The sequence below is a fragment of the Siphateles boraxobius genome, unplaced genomic scaffold (genome assembly GCF_051911475.1).
Source record: "Siphateles boraxobius isolate OS27281-9 unplaced genomic scaffold, OSU_SipBor_1 61, whole genome shotgun sequence".
Lineage (NCBI taxonomy): Eukaryota > Metazoa > Chordata > Actinopteri > Cypriniformes > Leuciscidae > Siphateles > Siphateles boraxobius.
Genome location: NW_027509188.1, coordinates 4,797,739 through 4,816,447, shown reverse-complemented (window position 1 = coordinate 4,816,447; position 18,709 = coordinate 4,797,739). Strand labels below are relative to the sequence as shown.

The 18,709-nt window shown below is 39.5% G+C and overlaps 1 protein-coding gene across 2 annotated transcripts; it reads left to right on the top strand.

The window, feature by feature from the left end:
* The first annotated feature begins 16,598 nt into the window (after positions 1-16,598).
* LOC143718643 (uncharacterized) lies at positions 16,599-18,371 on the top strand. Of its 2 annotated transcripts, none has more exons than XM_077209671.1 (6): positions 16,599-16,991; positions 17,087-17,154; positions 17,252-17,435; positions 17,669-17,730; positions 17,812-17,859; positions 17,937-18,371. In XM_077209671.1, exons 2-6 carry the CDS (start codon positions 17,152-17,154, stop codon positions 18,045-18,047), a joined length of 408 nt encoding a protein of 135 aa, XP_077065786.1. In that variant the 5' UTR covers positions 16,599-16,991; positions 17,087-17,151; the 3' UTR covers positions 18,048-18,371. The 2 variants fall into 2 exon arrangements, 1 of the variants encoding a protein (XP_077065786.1); XR_013196461.1 differs by lacking the exon at positions 16,599-16,991 and having other exon boundaries at positions 16,998-17,154; positions 17,937-18,240; positions 18,309-18,371.
* Positions 18,372-18,709: the final 338 nt, after the last annotated feature.

Below are 18,709 nucleotides of genomic sequence, written 5' to 3'. Positions count from 1 at the left end.
TATTATATAGAATATACTATCATTTACAATTATATCTTTAACATAAGAAGAGATGCACTGATAATTATGTATTTAAATAAACTTTTTAACTGTTGTAACTGAACAGTGGAACTCTGGAACATCAATGTGTAGTCTTGAAAGGACTTTATTAGCATAGATAGATGGCATAAAAGCTCTAACAAGTATGTACTGATGGCCACTTTTAATAGATCAAAGTGACATGTTTATATATCATTGTGGCGAGCAAGACGAGGCCGAGGGCCGTGAGAGAGCGGCACGAGGCCGGTGGCGTGATTACTGATGATTGCCACCTGTGTGATGCACCGGTCTCGTATCTCTCACGGAGGAGCGGAAGCATAAAAGGAGGAGCGACGACAGTGGAGATCGAGAGAGGCCAGGCCTGTAGTCGTGTTTGTTTTGTTATGTGTGACAGCAGTCATCTGTGAGGGGCTGCTGTCGTTTACTTTCATTTTTTTATTTTTTTTTACATTTAATAATTTTAATAATAAAATAAAACAAATACAAAAACAAAAGTATAAGCCAGCAGCCCCTCAAGGACGACTGCTGGCCACACAAAACAGAAACAAAACACAAGGTCAGGCCTGGTCCTCTCTTGATCTTCACAGTCATCGCTCCTCCTTTAAGCTTCCGCTCTTCCGTGAGAGATACGAGACCGGTGCGTCGCGCCGGTGTCGTTCATCATTAATCAAGTCACCGGCCTCGCGCCGTTCCCTCACGTCCCTCTGCCTCGTCCTGCTCGCCACAATCATATATAAACAAAGTTGTGTGCAGTTATGTAATGTAGTATTGTAATGCAGATAGATAAGGTAGTTGATTTAGGAATGTTTATTTTGTGGTCTTGGGCATTTTCAGCAGTGAAGATTAACTCCAAGTGTAAGCAATTTATTGCATATAGCATATTAAGCATATATTAATATGTGAGTCAATGTATGTGTGTGTGTTTGTGTGTTGTGGAACATCCCTTTGAAGAGTTACGTTTACGGTGTGTTGCCTTTGTTCATCATTGAAAGGGTGTTGAATCTTAGTGGTCTAGGTGAGGTTCAGAGACAATGCTGAGAATTATTTAGGTTTTTTGTTGTTTTAAGAGCCTGAAGCTCATTTTTTGTGGGTTGACTTTTTTGGCTTGTCATCATTTTTTGAGGGCAGGCAAGGCACTGGAAGATTTCTGTCTTTTGTGGTGTCTTCAGTAGTTGTGGTTTGGGCAGTGGATGTAGTTTGTGCTGTGTTTGATTGTGTTTTCACTTTTTGTGGTAGTTGATCATCTGTGTTAGAGAGCTTGTCCTGTGCAAGGTGCTTCAGTGTCTGTGGAGTGTCTTGTTGAATGGTTGTTGTAAAAACAGACGTGTCTTTAGATGTAGATTCACACAGCTCTTCATCACTGGCGTGATGTTCTTCTCCGTCTTGGGCTTGGATAGTGATGGTTTTGGAAAGTGCTGTTATTTGGTTTTCATTAGTGTATTGTATCACAGGGCCTGCTGTTATCAGGAACTCCTCAATGTCTTGTGAATCCATGTTTGTCAAGTCACATTGCTGTTTTATGAATCTGTTGAGTACGGAATTGCTAATTGACAGTCCAATTTCTCGATCACCAATACAGAAAGTGAGGGTGCAGTTGCATTTAATGAGGTAGCTTTCCGTCTTGCGCAGGATTTTGCAGCTGTGGCATCTGTGGAATTTATTTTTTAAGGTGAAGTCTTTTTGTGGGGTGTGGCACTATGGGCAAAGCTTTAGTACAGTAGGTTAATTACTGCACCTTCTAATTCTGCTGTCAGATTGTGTAGTGTAGTCTTCTGGGTTGTTGCTGCATTTAGTGGGGTAAATGAAATTGGCATTTTCAATGGAGTGATGGTGGTTTGCCGAGTTGTAGTTACTGATGTTTCTCCCTTGAAATTTCTTTTGCTGAGATTAGTGAAGGTGTAGGAGTTGTATGTTTAAATCAAGTCAATATGACCCTCCCACAGTGCCAGTTCTATATCTGACGTTGAATCAGCAGTAAAGCAAGTTCGGACCTCACATTATTTGTCTCTAAATGTGACTGTGCTGCTTGATGGATCCATGTTGTAGACTACAGCTTCTAATCTGGAGACCTGCAGGTGATAAAAGATTGTCATTAACATGGTCAGTGTGTCTAGTTAACCTTATTTTACCATGATAAAAGGTATTTCGCAGGAAATATAAATGGTTGGTGTATATTTTTGTTGCATTGTAAATCTAAATTTATTTATAGTGGGTAGAATTTTTTTTTGTCCATTTTTGTGTATTTGTTTTCTTCAACAAAAAAGGACAGCAGTGATTCAAAAATATTTTTTATTCATTAAACATAATTTGGTCATAATAATAATTTGCTGATTATGAGACTTAACTGGTTAAGTGTCAACAATTGTAAGAATTTGTAACATCGTCTTGTTATATATATATATATATATATATATATATATATATATATATATATATATATATAATTATTATTTTTATTTTTTAAGAAAGTAAACCAGTTCTGAGTCTAATTAATGCCATTGAATTGCTTGATGTTGTTTGATGCTTGAACAAAAAGTGTAGTTGATAAAATGTCTTTCGAAGATAAGTGTATACAAGAAAACTCTATTTAAAAAATGTTTTTTTACTATAAATAACTGCTGCTGGCCAATTGTCTAAGGTATGTTCACAAGTTCAGTTTGACAAGGTTAGTTGTAAAGTTTGTGTTGAAAACAAGGTGGAAGCATATAGGACCACTTTTTCTTGTGCAAGCTTTACAAAGCACTTATGTTAGAGGTGAGATTTTCCCTTTGATTAAAATTTGGGGTGCCATTATTTCACTTTATTAGACTTTTATTCATCTGTTGTGGTTGTATGGATTGTTGTTTGGTCACTGTGTGTGGTTTTTCAAGTGTCAAAAGAGCACCATTCATTCAAATGGGATAATGTGGGTTTATTTATATTATTTTCTTTAAACTCATTGTTTATGTTTATCTGATGGAAGAAAGTTCTATACAACACTGATGGCATGATGGTGAGCAAATGATGAGAAGTTTCATTTTTGGGTGAGCTATCTATTTACCAGTTTGCTTTTAAAGCATTTATAATTTTACCTAAATTAATAGTTTTAATTAGATATCAGATTCTACACTGAACATATTGGCCAATAACACCACTGAGGTTTTAGTATCTCCTTGAGGCATGCTACTGACAAACATCAGACCAATATAATGAGTATTGATTGAATTTAAAGGGGTGCTTGATTGCGATTTCACTTTTTTCATTTTAAATAGAGTGTAATGTTGCTGTTGGTGCATGAACAGTATCTGCAAAGTTGCTGCCCTGAAAGTTCAACGTAAGCAGAGAGATATCGTCTTTTAAAAATCAGGAAGTTTAATGCCTACAAAAACGACTCGAATGGGACTACAACGAGATACTTCCCGGGTTTTATACGTAACTAACCCATAAATTTACATCAACCCTCCCTCCGGAATATGCAAAAAAGGGGGCATGGCCATATTTCTGCGGCTTATTCGAAGATGAAGAGTTATAGTGGAGAGCAGTAGCCATGCCGTCGAAAGTGTTATTTTTCACCCAGCTGTCAGGTCTTCTGTGTTCGGGCTTCCTACGGATGCTGTAGTTCGTCAACAATGGCTACAATTTATGTTTGATTATGTTCCAAGCTCTCTGTGCTGTGCATTTTACGGAAGACAGCTTCCAGAATCTCCACAAATTCAATGCCGGATTCAACAAGAAACTGTTACTAAAGCATGAAGCAGTTCCAACTTTAAAACCAGAGGCAGCAGTTGTTGGGCCACAACCTGTAAGTAAGACTTAATCATTTTAAATGTATTTGCATGTATAATTTTAGACAGTTTTATCAAGGACGTAAACAAATGCCAGCGCTGGCTTTAGTAGCCACTTAGTTATGCTAATTTCGTGTCTATGACAAACGCGTACAAACATTTTGGACCTGAATTTGTAATTATGTACTAATTTTGTAAATGTATTTTCCATGTATACTTTGACGTAATTTTTCGATTTGATCAAGAACGTAAACCAATGCCAACGCTGTTTATTTATAGTAGCCAGTTAGTTCGATGCTATTTTGTGTGTATAAGACAAACGTGTATAAAGTTAAAAAAATTATATGTAATCGCAACAGCAAACTTCAGCTGCTGTTATCAGTGTACAGGCATATATATTTTTACAATACCTTTTGTATTTCTTTCCAACAGATGTTTTCGCGTTCTGTTGGCATTTTAACACAGTTGCCACATGTACACCTAAATAAAACGATACACCGAGTAAACTAAGTTTTGTGAATAGATAGACGGTTGTTCATTATATCGATAAAACAATAACTTTAAAAAACGATATAACTATAATATATAACGATATAATATTAAATATTTAATCAGGAGAAAACCGTATCTCAAAAGCAAACAAGCAGCAGTAGCATTTTCAAGTAACAGCGTATCTCAATTCTTATATAATAATAGTAGAATAGAATAATAATAATACAAAAATTTACCATTCAGAAACGTTTTGTAAGAGCCGTGTTTGGGGAGGTTCTGCTTGACTCTCTTCAGTGCCGCTTTCTGGGTCTGATTCTGGCTTAAACTGATACAGCAGTATTGACATCATTATTTACATTTGAACAAACAAACGCGAAGACATGTTATATTGCACCCCATAAACACAATCATGCAAAGAAAAAAAGCAGTTAACCACCCCTTTAAAAAAGATCCACAGTCCATATAAGACAGAAGGAGAGAGAAATACATGTGACTCAAGAGAGAGCTAGTGAGAGGAAGTCAAAGACATTTTGATAATGATTAGACTAGGTGGTCTAGACTACTGCGCCAGTTTTCTGGACGTTGCAAGAAAGAAACAGACAAGCCTTATAGATAGATAGATACTTTTTTTTAATTCGTACCTTTCCATTTTTGTCTTAGGTGTCTGGCTTGGTTTTCTGTACACAAACAAGGAGGGCACATAGTCAGGACTACTGGAGTCAAGTGATGCCTCTCCTACAAAAAAAGAATTGCACACATTGATTACAACGCGATCTTCTGTTGTCATAGTGAGGCGCTAATGTAAAGCTAGTCTGCTATCTGCTAAGTCTGTAGCATGACACAGGTCACAGTTAATGCCAGATATCAAACTTCACCTAACTATTAAATCAGTCTACAGTTTACAGAAAACATTTGTTTACTCACCATGCCTTAACTCTACCGTTGTTGTAACAATGTTGGCATTAGCCTGCGGCTAACTTCTAGCAGCTGGCTATGTCTGTAGCATGACACAGGTCCATGACATTTACAAAACTATTAACCTGCATAGCTTAACGTTATAGGCTAGTGTACAGAAAACTGTTCATGCAATCGATGGCTTTCGAGTTTAATCTAACAGAAACGGATGATAAAGGATGACTTTACCTGATATGAAGTGAGCACTACAAACACAAGCCTCTTTGATCATAGTAGTGATGTCCGGTTCGTGAACGAATCGTTCTTTTGAACCAGTTCTTTTTAGTGAACTGGTCGAACCAGTACACTAAATCGGATTGAATCATTCAAAACTGTTCGCGTCTTGCGTCAGCGCTGATCCACATGTTACTAAAGTTACTAACTTTCAGACATGCCTGACAGTCCCTCTGACTCGAAATAAACCAATAACCCAGAGTATATTTTACTCCAGTAACTCCAACAGTTCACTGAACTGAGACATGTTGTGCTGAGAGAAGTGATGAGCCAGAATGGGCATGGCTTATGGCTATAAGAAGCCCCTACTTTCACCTATAGAACAGGTTGAAGCGACTGAAGCGACAAACACTGACAGATTGCAATAGTGTGGCAGGCTACGCAATACTCGTTCCCTACTCTCAGGGAACCGAGGTTACGCTAGTAACCAATTACGTTCCCTTTCGAGAACGGTCACTTCGTAATGCGTAGCTAATACGCAGTGGGGACGCAATGTAACAAGCCGCACTATTAGCAACTGGCTCTAATCCAACTAGAGTCTAGGGAAGCATCCCGAGGCTCACAGAAGCAAGCCATAATAAATACTCACAAGAACAGAGACCGGACCCAAGTCGGATATCATGATAAGAGGGACTGGGGCGCTTGAACCAGGCTCGTTCTTATAACACAGTCCTAGGATAACTTGTGCTTATGGACAGTAATCATGTTAGACTGATAAGACCGAATACCGTCAGGTCTATTTATCATATTGAGAGGACTCAATCCTGCAGGCAAGGTACCTCCATGTTATAGAACCTAACAAATGTGGACGGCGAGGACCAGCCGGCCGCTGCACATATATCTTGAATTGGCACACCACTGGAACAGGCCCACGAATAGGCCATGCCCCTTGCAAAGTGGGCTCTAGCGCCTATTGGACAAACCTGGCCCACCGAGGCGTATGCCAGAGTGTTTGGAAGAGACCTCCTCCAAAAACAGACCCACAACGTGTTCTCTTCAAGACCAGCCAGCAGGTGCTAGTCTGGATGAACAGCCAGGAACCTCTACCATACAAAATACAAACGTCACAAGCAGGCAAAGATGACCACAACCCTTACAATTTCTAGAGGCTTACGAAGAGCATGCTGAGAGAAGGACTGCTGTGCTTGAGTCCCTGGTAAGGCCAGATCTGGAGAGATGGTGGCGACTTAAGGAGAGGCGGAAAGGGTCCTTCGAAAAAAAGATGGTGACCAGCTTGGGAACAATTTTGGAGGAGCTGAAGAAAATGGGTAAAAGACAAGAGCAAATTATGCATCTATTACAGAACCCACATGAACCTCAATAAAATGATAATGTAAATATGTTTTCTCTTTTGATTTACACCTTTCCCCAAAACTAATTTTGTTCAATAAAATAAATGCCTTGAAGTCTTGAAATAAAAGTTCAACATAAAATCTGTTTTTTATAATTTGTTGAATATGTTACGGTTCGGTCTCGTGTTTCCCTCTACTTGTGATGACGTCATGACTCTGTGTTTCTTTTGTGTGTCTGAGTTTACTGATGGGTCTGGACCTGTGTATCATTATACACCTGCACCTCGTTGGAGTCGTTTCTGATCCACTATAATAAGGACGCTGAAGCGGAGTATGGAAGGAGAGAGGAGAACCAGCAAACAAGCTTTTTCTTTTGTTTCATTTGTTTATTTAAATGACTTGGTTGATCGTCTGGTTAATATTTGTTGCCTTCATACTATCTGAAGTTTATTATTTTTATTTATTAATTTGTCATACGTGTTTCTTGAGTTTTTGCATGTTTGTGAGTAATAAATGTCAACGAGTTTTCACGTTTCCTCCTTTAAGTTGTGAAACCCTTACGTACCCACTTTTTACAAAAAGGGTTCGTAACATAAATTGGGGGCTCGTCCGGGATCTCGGATTACTTTAATTTTGTTTGATGAGCAGGTAAACATAGTGGTGCTGGGCGATCACCTGGTAGGTAGAGTAAAACAGGAGGGCCATGCTTAGCGTCGGTTCTCACTACGGTTTAATATTTATTGTTTTCTTTATTATTTTAGTTTGTTGTGTTTGGAGGTACTCCGGGGGAGAGGCTTGCCTCTCAACTGGTACCCTCTGAAGACTAGAGAGGTTTTAGCTAGTTTCGGTTAGGTAGGTTTAGGTCCGGAGTCGTTCGTAGTTATTAACTTATTATGTTTGTGTTTTTGCTCATCAATTTATTATGGCGACGTTTGATTTAAATGAGTTTATAAGTCAACCTAGCGTTGCAGTGTTGGAAACATGTAGAAAGGACGATTTATTCCTTATTGCTCGACATTTTGAGATACCTGTTTCTAAAACATTGCTTAAGGAAGATTTGAAAGCTTGTTTGTTAACTGGGTTAATGAATGATGGGGTGTTGTCTTTAGGGGAGGATGTTCCTGAATCGGCAGAGTCAGTTGCAGCTGTTATGGATGAGGAACAACTCCCACTGCATTCTTCTACCTCACTGCGTCCTCTCGCTGGCAATCCAGTTATGCCGGGTGCCGGTGTTGGGGCGAAGGTAGGAGCACCACCTTTTTCTTTGCCTAAGTTTGAGCCTTTATCCCTCTCTACCGAAGAATCGCCTGTACCCCCGGGAGGTTTGCGGTTAAAAGTACGTTTAGCTCGCTTACAGCTTGAGACGCAAGACAGAGCTCAAGCACGAAAGGATGAGTTGCAGCATCAGCTTGAGTTGTACCGTATTGATGCGGAGATGAAAGTTAAGATGCGCCAGTTAGAGTTACAGTCTGTTCGAGATGATCCAAAAACATCTAAAAAATTTGTATTTGAAGATAGACCTAGTTTGGAGGTTGGAGCTGCGGCATTAGTGTCAAATATTCCTGTGATACCTACAGTTAACTCTCTACCTGCGTTAACGGATTCTCTTGATCATTCGACTTCCTTTAATGTGGCGAAAAATATTGTAATTGTTCCACCTTTTCGGGAGAAAGAGGTTGAAGCTTATTTTCAAGCATTTGAAAGAATAGCATCTGCTTTGAAGTGGCCAACAGAGGACTGGTCATTAATGTTACAATGTAAGTTAACAGGGAAAGCGCAAGAAGTTTGTGCATCTCTTCCATTAGAGGAAAGTGTTCAATATGAGACAGTAAAAAATACGATTCTCCGTGCCTATGAGTTAGTACCTGAACATTTATAAACAATAATAATAATAATAACTTATACTTATAAGTTATATAATTATACTTATATCGCCTTTCACGGGACCCAAGGACGCTTTACATATAGCTACATAAGGAATAAAGAATAAGGAAGAGAATAAAATAAAATAAGTAGATAATAAAAATGAATCAGTCCTGGTTAAATGCCTTTGTAAAGAGGTCGGTTTTTAGAAGGTTTTTGAAAATGTCCAGAGAGGGAGCATTTCGGATGTCTGCAGGAATGGAATTCCAGAGGGTAGGGGCTGCGACGCTGAAGGCTCTGTCCCCAAAAGTCCGCAGTCTTGTGTGGGGGACAGAGAGCAGGCCCTTGTCAATGGACCGCAGGTTCCGTGAGGGGATATAGGGATGGAGAAGGTCCAGTAGATACCGGGGGGCAGTGGCATGAAGAGATTTATACGTGAGGAGCAGGATTTTGTAAGTGATGCGAAATTTGACCGGGAGCCAGTGTAGCTGGGTGAGGATTGGTGTAATGTGCTGCCAAGACCTAGTGTGTGTTAGAACCCTGCCAGCCGAATTCTGGACGTATTGTAGTCTTTCCAGAATCTTACTGGGTACCCCATACAGGACACCATTGCAATAGTCCAAGCGAGAGGTGATGAAGGCGTGAATGAGTGACTCAGCCACAGGGTCTGAGAGTGATGGTCGAAGTCTGGAAATGTTTTTGAGGTGGTAGAAGGCAGATTTAGTAATGAGTTTGATGACTGAAAGGAGAGGGTGGAGTCCAAAATGACACCAAGGTTGCGGACTTCCTTGGAAGGAGAGATGGAGCAACCATCCACTTTGAGGAGTAGACCACCTACCCACGAGAGTAGCGGCTTGGGAGCCACAACCAATAGCTCTGTTTTGCTGCTGTTCAGCTTGAGTAAGTTAGATGACATCCAGGTTTTTATTTCATTCAGACAGTCAATAAGCGATGGTGGAGGGAGCCTTTCCCGACATTACCGACAACGTTTTCGCTCAATGAAAAAAACCCGCTTCACAGACATATGTCGAATTTGCCCGTGAGAAGGGTATACTTTTTGATCGATGGATAAAGGCGTGTAAAGTCGCAGATTATCAATCTTTATGTGAACTTTTGCTCATTGAAGAGTTTAGAAATTGTGTTCCTGAGCGTACTGCTTTATATTTAAACGAACAAAAGGTTAAAACTGTGCAGCAAGCAGCTGTCTTAGCAGACGAGTGTTACGATGTGGCAGGAATGAAGCAGAGAGTGAATCCAATCGCAAGCAGTTTAATAATCCAACAAACAGGCGATCCAAGGAAAACTCAGAATACGGTACTCAGTACACAGAACAAGGAAACTAGGAACCCGCAACAGCACACATTACAACATTAAGAACTCACAAGGACTGAACTAAAACACAGCGTTTAAATACAGGGGAACGGATGAGTGAAACAAGACACAGCTGGGTAAATTAACTAACACAGGTGGTAAACATGAACACAAACGAGGAGCGGGAAAACTAGACGGGACTAAACCAAATACACAATAATGGGGGGAACACAAGACAGACAGGAACAAGACATGAACCCACACCGTGACAACGAGTATGCACTTATTCATAAACCTGTGTTTTTAAAGCGTGCGAGTGATTTAGGCTATACTCAACAAAGAGAGAATGAAGTTAATTCTTCTGACTTTAAAGTCAGGCCTAGTCCGTCTAGCCCGAAAATGCGTAAAGAGTGTGGCTATTGTCACAAGGTTGGACACGTTATTGCTGAGTGTCGAATTTTAAAACGAAAGCATGAACGTCAGGATTTTTCAGCTCAACCTCGTGGTTCAGTTTTAGTGAAAACTGTGTCTCCACAGACCATGATTTCAGTAGCTTTCAGCCTTTCGTGTTTGACGGTTATGTATCATTGACTGGTCGTGTTGAGGACCAGAAGGCTGTGAAGATCTTGCGTGATACGGGAGGATCTCAGTCTTTTATACTGTCTGACACTTTGCCTTTTTGTGCAGATTCCCAATGTGATACTAGCACTATTGTGCAGGGTATAGAAATGGGTTTCATCACTGTACCTCTTTATCGCGTCTGGGTGACGTCTGAACTAGTTTCTGGATTTTTTAACGTAGCGGCTTCCTTACCTGTGAAAGGTCTTGATTTTATCATGGGAAATGATCTTGCTGGAGGGAAAGTAATGTCAGTTGTGCATGTTACTAATACATACGTTAGAGAAATGTCGTTTAAGTGCTGACAGTAAAATGTCACCTTCGTACAACCATCAGTTCTATTGGAGCAATACTGTGTTGATGCTCGATTATCGAATGATGAAAATTCGGAGGACTGGAACGTGGTCCATCAGATTGTGGTGCCCTCGAAATTTCGACAGCATATTTTAAGCTTGGCACATGATCATCCTTGGTCTGGGCATCTTGGTATAAATAAAACTTACCATCGGGTGCTCCAAAAAAAGCTGATGTGTCTCGATATTGTAAGTCTTGTCATACGTGTCAAGTAGTAGGAAAGCCCAATCAGATCGTGCCACCTTCTCCACTTCACCCTATTCCGGCAGTAGAAGAACCGTTTGAACGCGTCTTGGTAGATTGCGTTGGGCCGTTGCCGCGAACTAAATCCGGTTCTCAGTATATTTTAACAATTATGTGTGCTGTCACACGGTTCCCAGAAGCAATTCCGTTACGGAATATAACTGCCAAAAGTGTCACCAAGGCTCTAATAAAGTTTTTCACAACCTTCGGATTGCCGAGAACTGTTCAAACAGATCAAGGTACTAATTTTTTGTCTAAAATATTCCGAAATGTGTTGAAAGGTTTGGGTGTGTCATATGTCACATCCAGTGCCTACCATCCCGAATCGCAGGGGGCACTGGAGAGGTGGCACCAGACGTTGAAATCCAGTGTGCGAAAATATTGCCTGGAGGCAGGGAATGAGTGGGATGAGGGAGTCCCTTTGGTTTTATTTGCATTACGTGAAGCACGACAAGAGTCCCTTGGTTTTAGTCCGTCGGAATTGGTCTTTGGTCATAATGTATGGGGTCCTTTAAAAGTACTAAAAGATGAGTTTTTCTCTACTGGTACGACTGAGAAACATAATGTGCTTGATTTCGTTAGTCGTACCCGCGAACGATTGCAAAGTGCTTGTGCTATCACGAAAGAAGCACTTTCTCTTTCGCAGAAGAAAATTAAGCGTTGTTTTGACAAACGCGCGGTTGTGCGTAATTTTACGCCTGGAGAAAAAGTATTAGTGTTGCTTCCTTTGCCCAGTTCTGCTTTAGCTGCGCGATTTGCAAGTCCATATGTGATTAAGAGCAAGCTGAGTGACACTGATTATATAATCCATACACCAGAACGACGACGGAAGCATGATATTGAGGTGGGTAATGCAGTTCTCATAAAACAGCATGCGTATCGTTGTCCAGTAGGTAAACGGGAGATCATGAAATGTGAAGTGAACTATTTGGTTCAAAATGGTTTCGCCAAAAAGAGTAATAGCCCGTGGAATTCACCGTGCCTTTTAGTACCTAAAGCTGACAGTTCATTCCGTTTTTGTACTGATTTCCGCAAGGTGAATTCTGTTACTGTGCCGGATGCATTTCCGTTGCCTCGAGTAGAGGATTGTATTGACAATCTTGGCATGGCTTGGTACATTACGAAATTAGATCTTTTAAAAGGCTATTGGCAGGTGCCATTAACTGAACGTGCTTCTGAGGTCTCCGCATTTGTGACTCCCGATTCTTTCTTCCAATATACGCGTATGGCATTCGGTCTTCGAAACGCGCCTGCTACCTTTCAAAGGTTAATGTCTGCATTTTTAGGTGATGTTCCGAACTGTAATATTTATCTTGATGATGTCGTTATTTTTTCTTCTACGTGGACAGATCACATCTCTACTTTGTACAATGTTTTTAGCCAATTAGCTGCCGCCTCTTTAACTTTAAATCTGACTAAATGCGATTTTGCGAAAGCCTCCGTTACATACTTGGGGAAACAGGTTGGAAATGGTCAAGTACGTCCGGTCGACGCAAAAGTGACCGCTATTCTTGCATACCCTGTGCCCACTACTAGGAGAGAGTTGCAACGATTTTTAGGCATGGCTGGCTATTACAGGTGTTTTTGTAAAAATTTCTCGACTGTAGTCGCTCCCTTAACGAAGATGTGTAGCTCTAAAATTGTTTTTAATTGGACTGAGGAATGTAACACTGAATTTTTGTGTGCAAAGTCTCTCCTTTGCAGTGCTCCGGTGATGTCTGCTACTGACCTGACTTGTCCGTTCAAGCTTGAGGTAGACGCCAGCACGACAGGAGTTGGAGCTGTCCTGCTTCAGAGTGGTGCTGATGGCATATCCCATCCAGTATCTTATTTCTCAGCTAAATTTAATCGTCACCAGTTGAATTATTCTACTATCGAAAAAGAGACTCTAGCTATGTTGCTTGCTTTGCAGCACTTCGATGTGTACGTGGGATACAGCTCTACTACCGTCGTCGTCTACATGGACCATAATCCGTTGTTTTTTTTAAATAAAATGTACAATCATAACCAACGTTTGATGCGCTGGGCGCTAATAGCTCAATGTTATAATCTTGAGATCCATCACAAGAAAGGAACTGACAACGTCGTGGCAGATGCCTTTTCTCAGGGCTAGGTAAATGTATAATTTAATTTATGTGTAAGCCTATGTGTAATCTTGTTTTTATTGTGATGTTCTTGTTTGCTTTTACTGTTCGTTTTGTCCAGAACCTGTCTAAAAAGAAGACTGGTTCTTTCTTTAAGTGGGGGAGTGTTACGGTTCGTGTCTCGTGTTTCCGTCTACTTGTGATGACGTCATGACTCTGGCTGCGTCCGAAACCGCATACTCAATGAGTAGGTACTTAATTTCAATAAGTACTTACTTAACGAGCGCTAAAAGAGTAGGTACTTTATAGCCAAATCTCGTTGAGTATGAATGCGAACCGGACATCCACCATGTTGACGTTATCATGTGACCTACGACGCGTTATCACAAGTGCAACAACTTAAAAGATATGAACGACACGTTTAATTAATCTCTGTAATATCTTTATATTGATTATATGTTTGTCTCTGTAAAGCTGCTTTGAAGCGATCTACATTGTTAAAAGCGCTATATAAATGAGGATGACTTGACTTGACTAAACCTGCTTATTTTGTGATTGTAGTATAACCAATACATTTATGGTCGATTTAAGTTCTTATTTTTAACGCTTCTAATGTGACCCACAGTTTAAATATGCTATATATATATATATATATATATATATATATATATATATATATATAAACACCTTAAATATATAATTTTTCATTACAAAAAACCTAAATCGTCATCTCTTGAATATGTTTTTAATTTCTTTATTTTAAATCCAAAATGTTCACCCACAAGCAAAAAGCACTTTTGGGCCCCTAAGGGCTGTCCTTTATGTTTTCCTCTTTTTCTTGTTGAATGTTTCATCCCTCTGGATTATAAATAACAACAACAACATCAGTTTGTTTGTACCGCTATTATTCAAAGATATTTAAACTTGTCATTGTTCTTTTTTTCCTGTGTATATAATATCATATTATGATGGATGCAAACCCATATTTATGTTTTCTGTCATTATGATTGTTCATCCTGATCTTGTATGTAACTATAAGTTCTGCAATAAAAAATGATATGAGCGACAGGTGCACTAACACCTCATAACATCAGTAACTCGACAGCCATACCTAGAACAGTTTTCCTCAGCGTTTGTAATGTCTGCACATTGCTCACAGCACACGACTGCTCGAAGATCTCACCTTTGGAGAAGACTGTTGATTTTTATACTAGAAAAATGTAAGTATCACTCCTTAAAAAACAAGATTACCCCAGAATGAATTGCATCGCTAGCCCACCCCAAAACTTACACAATAATAATGATAAATGCTGACCAAAACTTTTTTTACTGAAAATTGTATATTTTAGTAAAAACAAGCAAAATGTAATTTGTTTTGTCATATGACATATGCATGAATACACAAAAGATAAATTCAGTAAATACAGTTATAGTCAAGCAATGAATTAAAGCATAAATATATTAAATAATTGTATTTTATTTAATGACAACAACAATAAGAAACATGGATAAGTAAAATAATGAATAAAAGTAACCATCAGAATAAACAAATGCATATACAAGTCAACAACACAAACAAAGCTTTATTCAAACTACAAGCATGTATTTACAGGCGCTGAACCCCACATCCTACTGCCATCTCCACACAGCGGTTCTCATTCTGTGGCTTTATTCTGATGAATCAGCTGACCACCAGGTGACCGTGCCTCCGTGCCGGAGGTTGTTCTGAGGCGATAAGGGCCGGTGGAGTGATGGAGGGTCTCATCCATGGCACCATTTCCAGGATTCAGCTCCGGGCTCTCCATCCTCAGTGCTCACACCAGTCTGCAGACATTTCAGATCCGAATGAGAAAAGTGCTGTAATAACTGTGTTTGAAATTACAATAATTAAAATAAACTACAACTTAAGATTTAAATAGATTTTGTTATTCATTTCTGTAGTATACTCATTCAAAGCCTTTGATGCAGCATTCAGCTTCATGAGCCACTCTCCACTCCCCCAAATGTTCCTCAATTTATCAACAGTACTAATGGACTAATAAAATAGATAACATGTTTAGTTACTTTATAGATTTGTGTATTTACCTTACTTACAGCACATTTATCTAATGTAAACAGTGTTGCCACAACAGTAAATTCTAAAATAGCACACATACATCAGATGTCTATTTCATGTTGTGATGTGCTCATCTGCAATACTTATAGAAGATTTTCCTGTCAGATGTAAATAGACATTTAAAATAAGCATCTTTAAGAGGTATATGGTTTATGTACATCTACTTTGGAGATGTGTGCTTACTGGAGCTCTCCTGATAGCAATACACAATAATGTGTTTTTACAGCAAAATCACAACTATACTATACTGTCTAACGTCTTTACACCTTCAACAATTCGACAGTTTACTCTAGCCTACTGTATTTCAACACATTTTAACACAAGGAACCGTGTTTACTCACATTTGAAAACACCCGCGTCGCTGACATAGGTCGCTGATCGTAATGTTGGATAATGACGTATCCTCTCCCGTGGCCTCCTGGGATAGAAAAGTATCCGTCGATGGTTGCTTCAGAATCTGTGCTGAAGCAGTAAGCCATCCTGGAACTTCTCGCCTACTCTTTTATGAGTACTGAGGTTTCGGACATACTACTCCTTTCAAATACTGTTTTCGCCTACTATATAGTAGGAAAGTAGGAATATTCGGACGCACTATAAGTATACGTGAGCCCGAATCTCGCGATAATTAGTACGTCACTCTGGTAATTCTCGCCTACTCTTTTATGGATACTAAGGATTCGGACATACTTATTCGCTCGCCTACTGCTTTTTCCCTACTATATAGTAGGGAAGTATGCGGTTTCGGACGCAGCCTCTGTGTTTCATTTTGTGTGTGTCTGAGTTTACTGGTGGGTCTGCACCTGTGTAACATTATACACCTGCACCTCGTTGGAGTCGTTTCTGATCCACTATAATAAGGACGCTGAAGCGGAGTATGGAAGGAGAGAGGAGAACCAGCAAACAAGCTTTTTCTTTTGTTTCATTTCTTTTATTTAAATGACTTGGTCGATCGTCTGGTTAATATTTGTTGCCTTCATACTATCTGAAGTTTATTATTTTTATTTATTTGTGATACGTGTTTCTTGAGTTTTTGCATGTTTGTGAGTAATAAATGTCAACGCAGCGCACTCGAGTTTTCACGTGTCCTTCTTTATGTTGTGAAACCCTTACGTAGCCACTTTTTACAAAATGGGTTCGTAACAAATATTTCTGTACATTCAAATCTTTACTTTTCTGTTTTTTTTTGTATGTTCAATATACACATACAAGTTAGATCTGGCCACAAATCTGGGGCTCGTTCTTCGTACGTTGCTTAAAACATCCGAGATCAAATGAGACATCCAAGATGATATCATCGTGCTAATCATGATCCGGCTAATTGGGTTCTTCGAACACACCTGTTGTTTATGATTAGTATCGCTGGATTGAGTTATCTGAGATAATTGCGCGTTCATGCGCTGGGTTAAAAGGGGATATGTATCGATAGTAGAAACAATGATCAGCAACGCTGCTATTGGCTGTTCAGCATGGCCAAAGAACGCGCCCAGTTTTTCTCCCAAGGAGAACAAGAGCTTTTAATGGAAGGTTATGCCGAATTTGAATCTTTAATTAAAACGACAGGGAACACCTCGAAGTCTGCAAAATCCAGGAGAGAGGGCTGGCAAAAAGTATCAGACAAATTAAATGCGTAAGTGCTGTCCATGGTAGATGTTTCTATCACTTTCTACAGTATGTATTTTTGCATTTTAATAATTTCATATTTATTTTGTTCTTTTATGTCAGAGCCTCCGCGGGACCCACTAGAACATGGGGACAAGTAAAAATGAAGTACAAGAATATTCTACAAAATGGTAGCCTTTAATTCTTATACTGTCTTTATTTTAAAAAGCCACTTTTTCCTCATTTTAAAAGCCACTGTTAAATAATGTGTTTGTCTGTTTATAACAGCCACCAAGAAAAAGGCTGAAAAAAAAAAAAACAGGTGGTGGTCCTGCACCACCACAATATACCCCAGCAGAGGAGCTGGCCCTTGGGTTGAATGAAAACCGACCCATTGTGGAGGGCATCCCTGGGGGCAGCTCTTCCTCAGACCCAAAGCCAGGGACCAGTAGCAGCAACACCTTTATTACTGGTAGGCTAAATGAGTTTTCAATTCTCTTAGTACACTGTAAAATTATTTGTTGCTGCATTAAATGAAGTATAATCCAAATGGCTTGTACAGTAATTTAAACCGTTTGTGAAAGTGAAAACTTCTAAACTTTTAGTTAATATAAAATATATTGCCATGAGTTATTGATCACATTATATTTTTTACAGTGTAGTTAATTGTAATGACAATTTTTTTTGTTCCCCTCTTTTGTGCAGTTTTACATAATACACCAACACTTTTACCTGTTCCCAAGCAAGTGGTGGCTGAAGCATATGCAGTAAGTTGTGTACTTTTTCTAACTTGCATAAAGGGAAGAAAGTGCAACACTTTGTAATACCCATTTATTTCCATTGCACAGGACAGTGAAGAAACCCTCTCAGATGACTGTCCTTTGGAGGAAGAACCTGTAAGTGCATAAATAACTTTACACTAATTTGTATATACTTGTGTACCTATTCTTTCTGTCTGCAATATGAGTTGCAGGAGTCCACACCTACAGAAAGGCCTACAGAAAGGCCTACAGAAGAGTCTGCACAAAGAACTGATACAGAGGTGGACAGTGTTGTACTTTTACTTTTTACTTTTGTTGCATGAGGCATGTTTTGACCCTTTTTCTTTCACAAAATGACACAGGGTGACATCCGTTCCCTATATAAATGGCATCTTCAACAAAAAATCGAGTATTTTGACCTGAAAAAACACAAATTAAGAGGAGAAATTGAACTTGACAACTTGAAAAAGAGAAAAATTGCACTAGAGATAGAGTTGCTTCAAAAGGACCTTCAGAGTAAGTGCTAATACATCATTTGACACATAGTAGTATTGCTGACTTTACATAACTATCTCTTATTGCAGGCAAAGGATGACTTGCTGGCTTTTCTTTATAAATAATTGTTTAAATAAAACTCCAGGAACTAAGCATTTTTGTCTTGTCTTTTATTACACATTCAAAAATGGTGTTCCACAATTCTGTCCCGTGCAGCTCTGCCACTAGGTTGGTCCAAGTGCACTGGCTGGAGGTCATCATCAGGCTGCACCCCAACCACAGGGGTCCTCTCCTTTCTGATAGTGGCAATGTTATGCAATATGGCACATGCAACAATTATGTCACAGGCCCTGTCAGGTGCAACCCTCAGACCCTTCAGACACTGAAATCTTTCCTTTAGTTGCCCAAAGGTCATTTCAATGCGTGCCCTTGTCCTGGCTAGAGCTGCATTGTAACGGGTTTGTGGTCCAGGGTTTGGGTCAGGGAATGG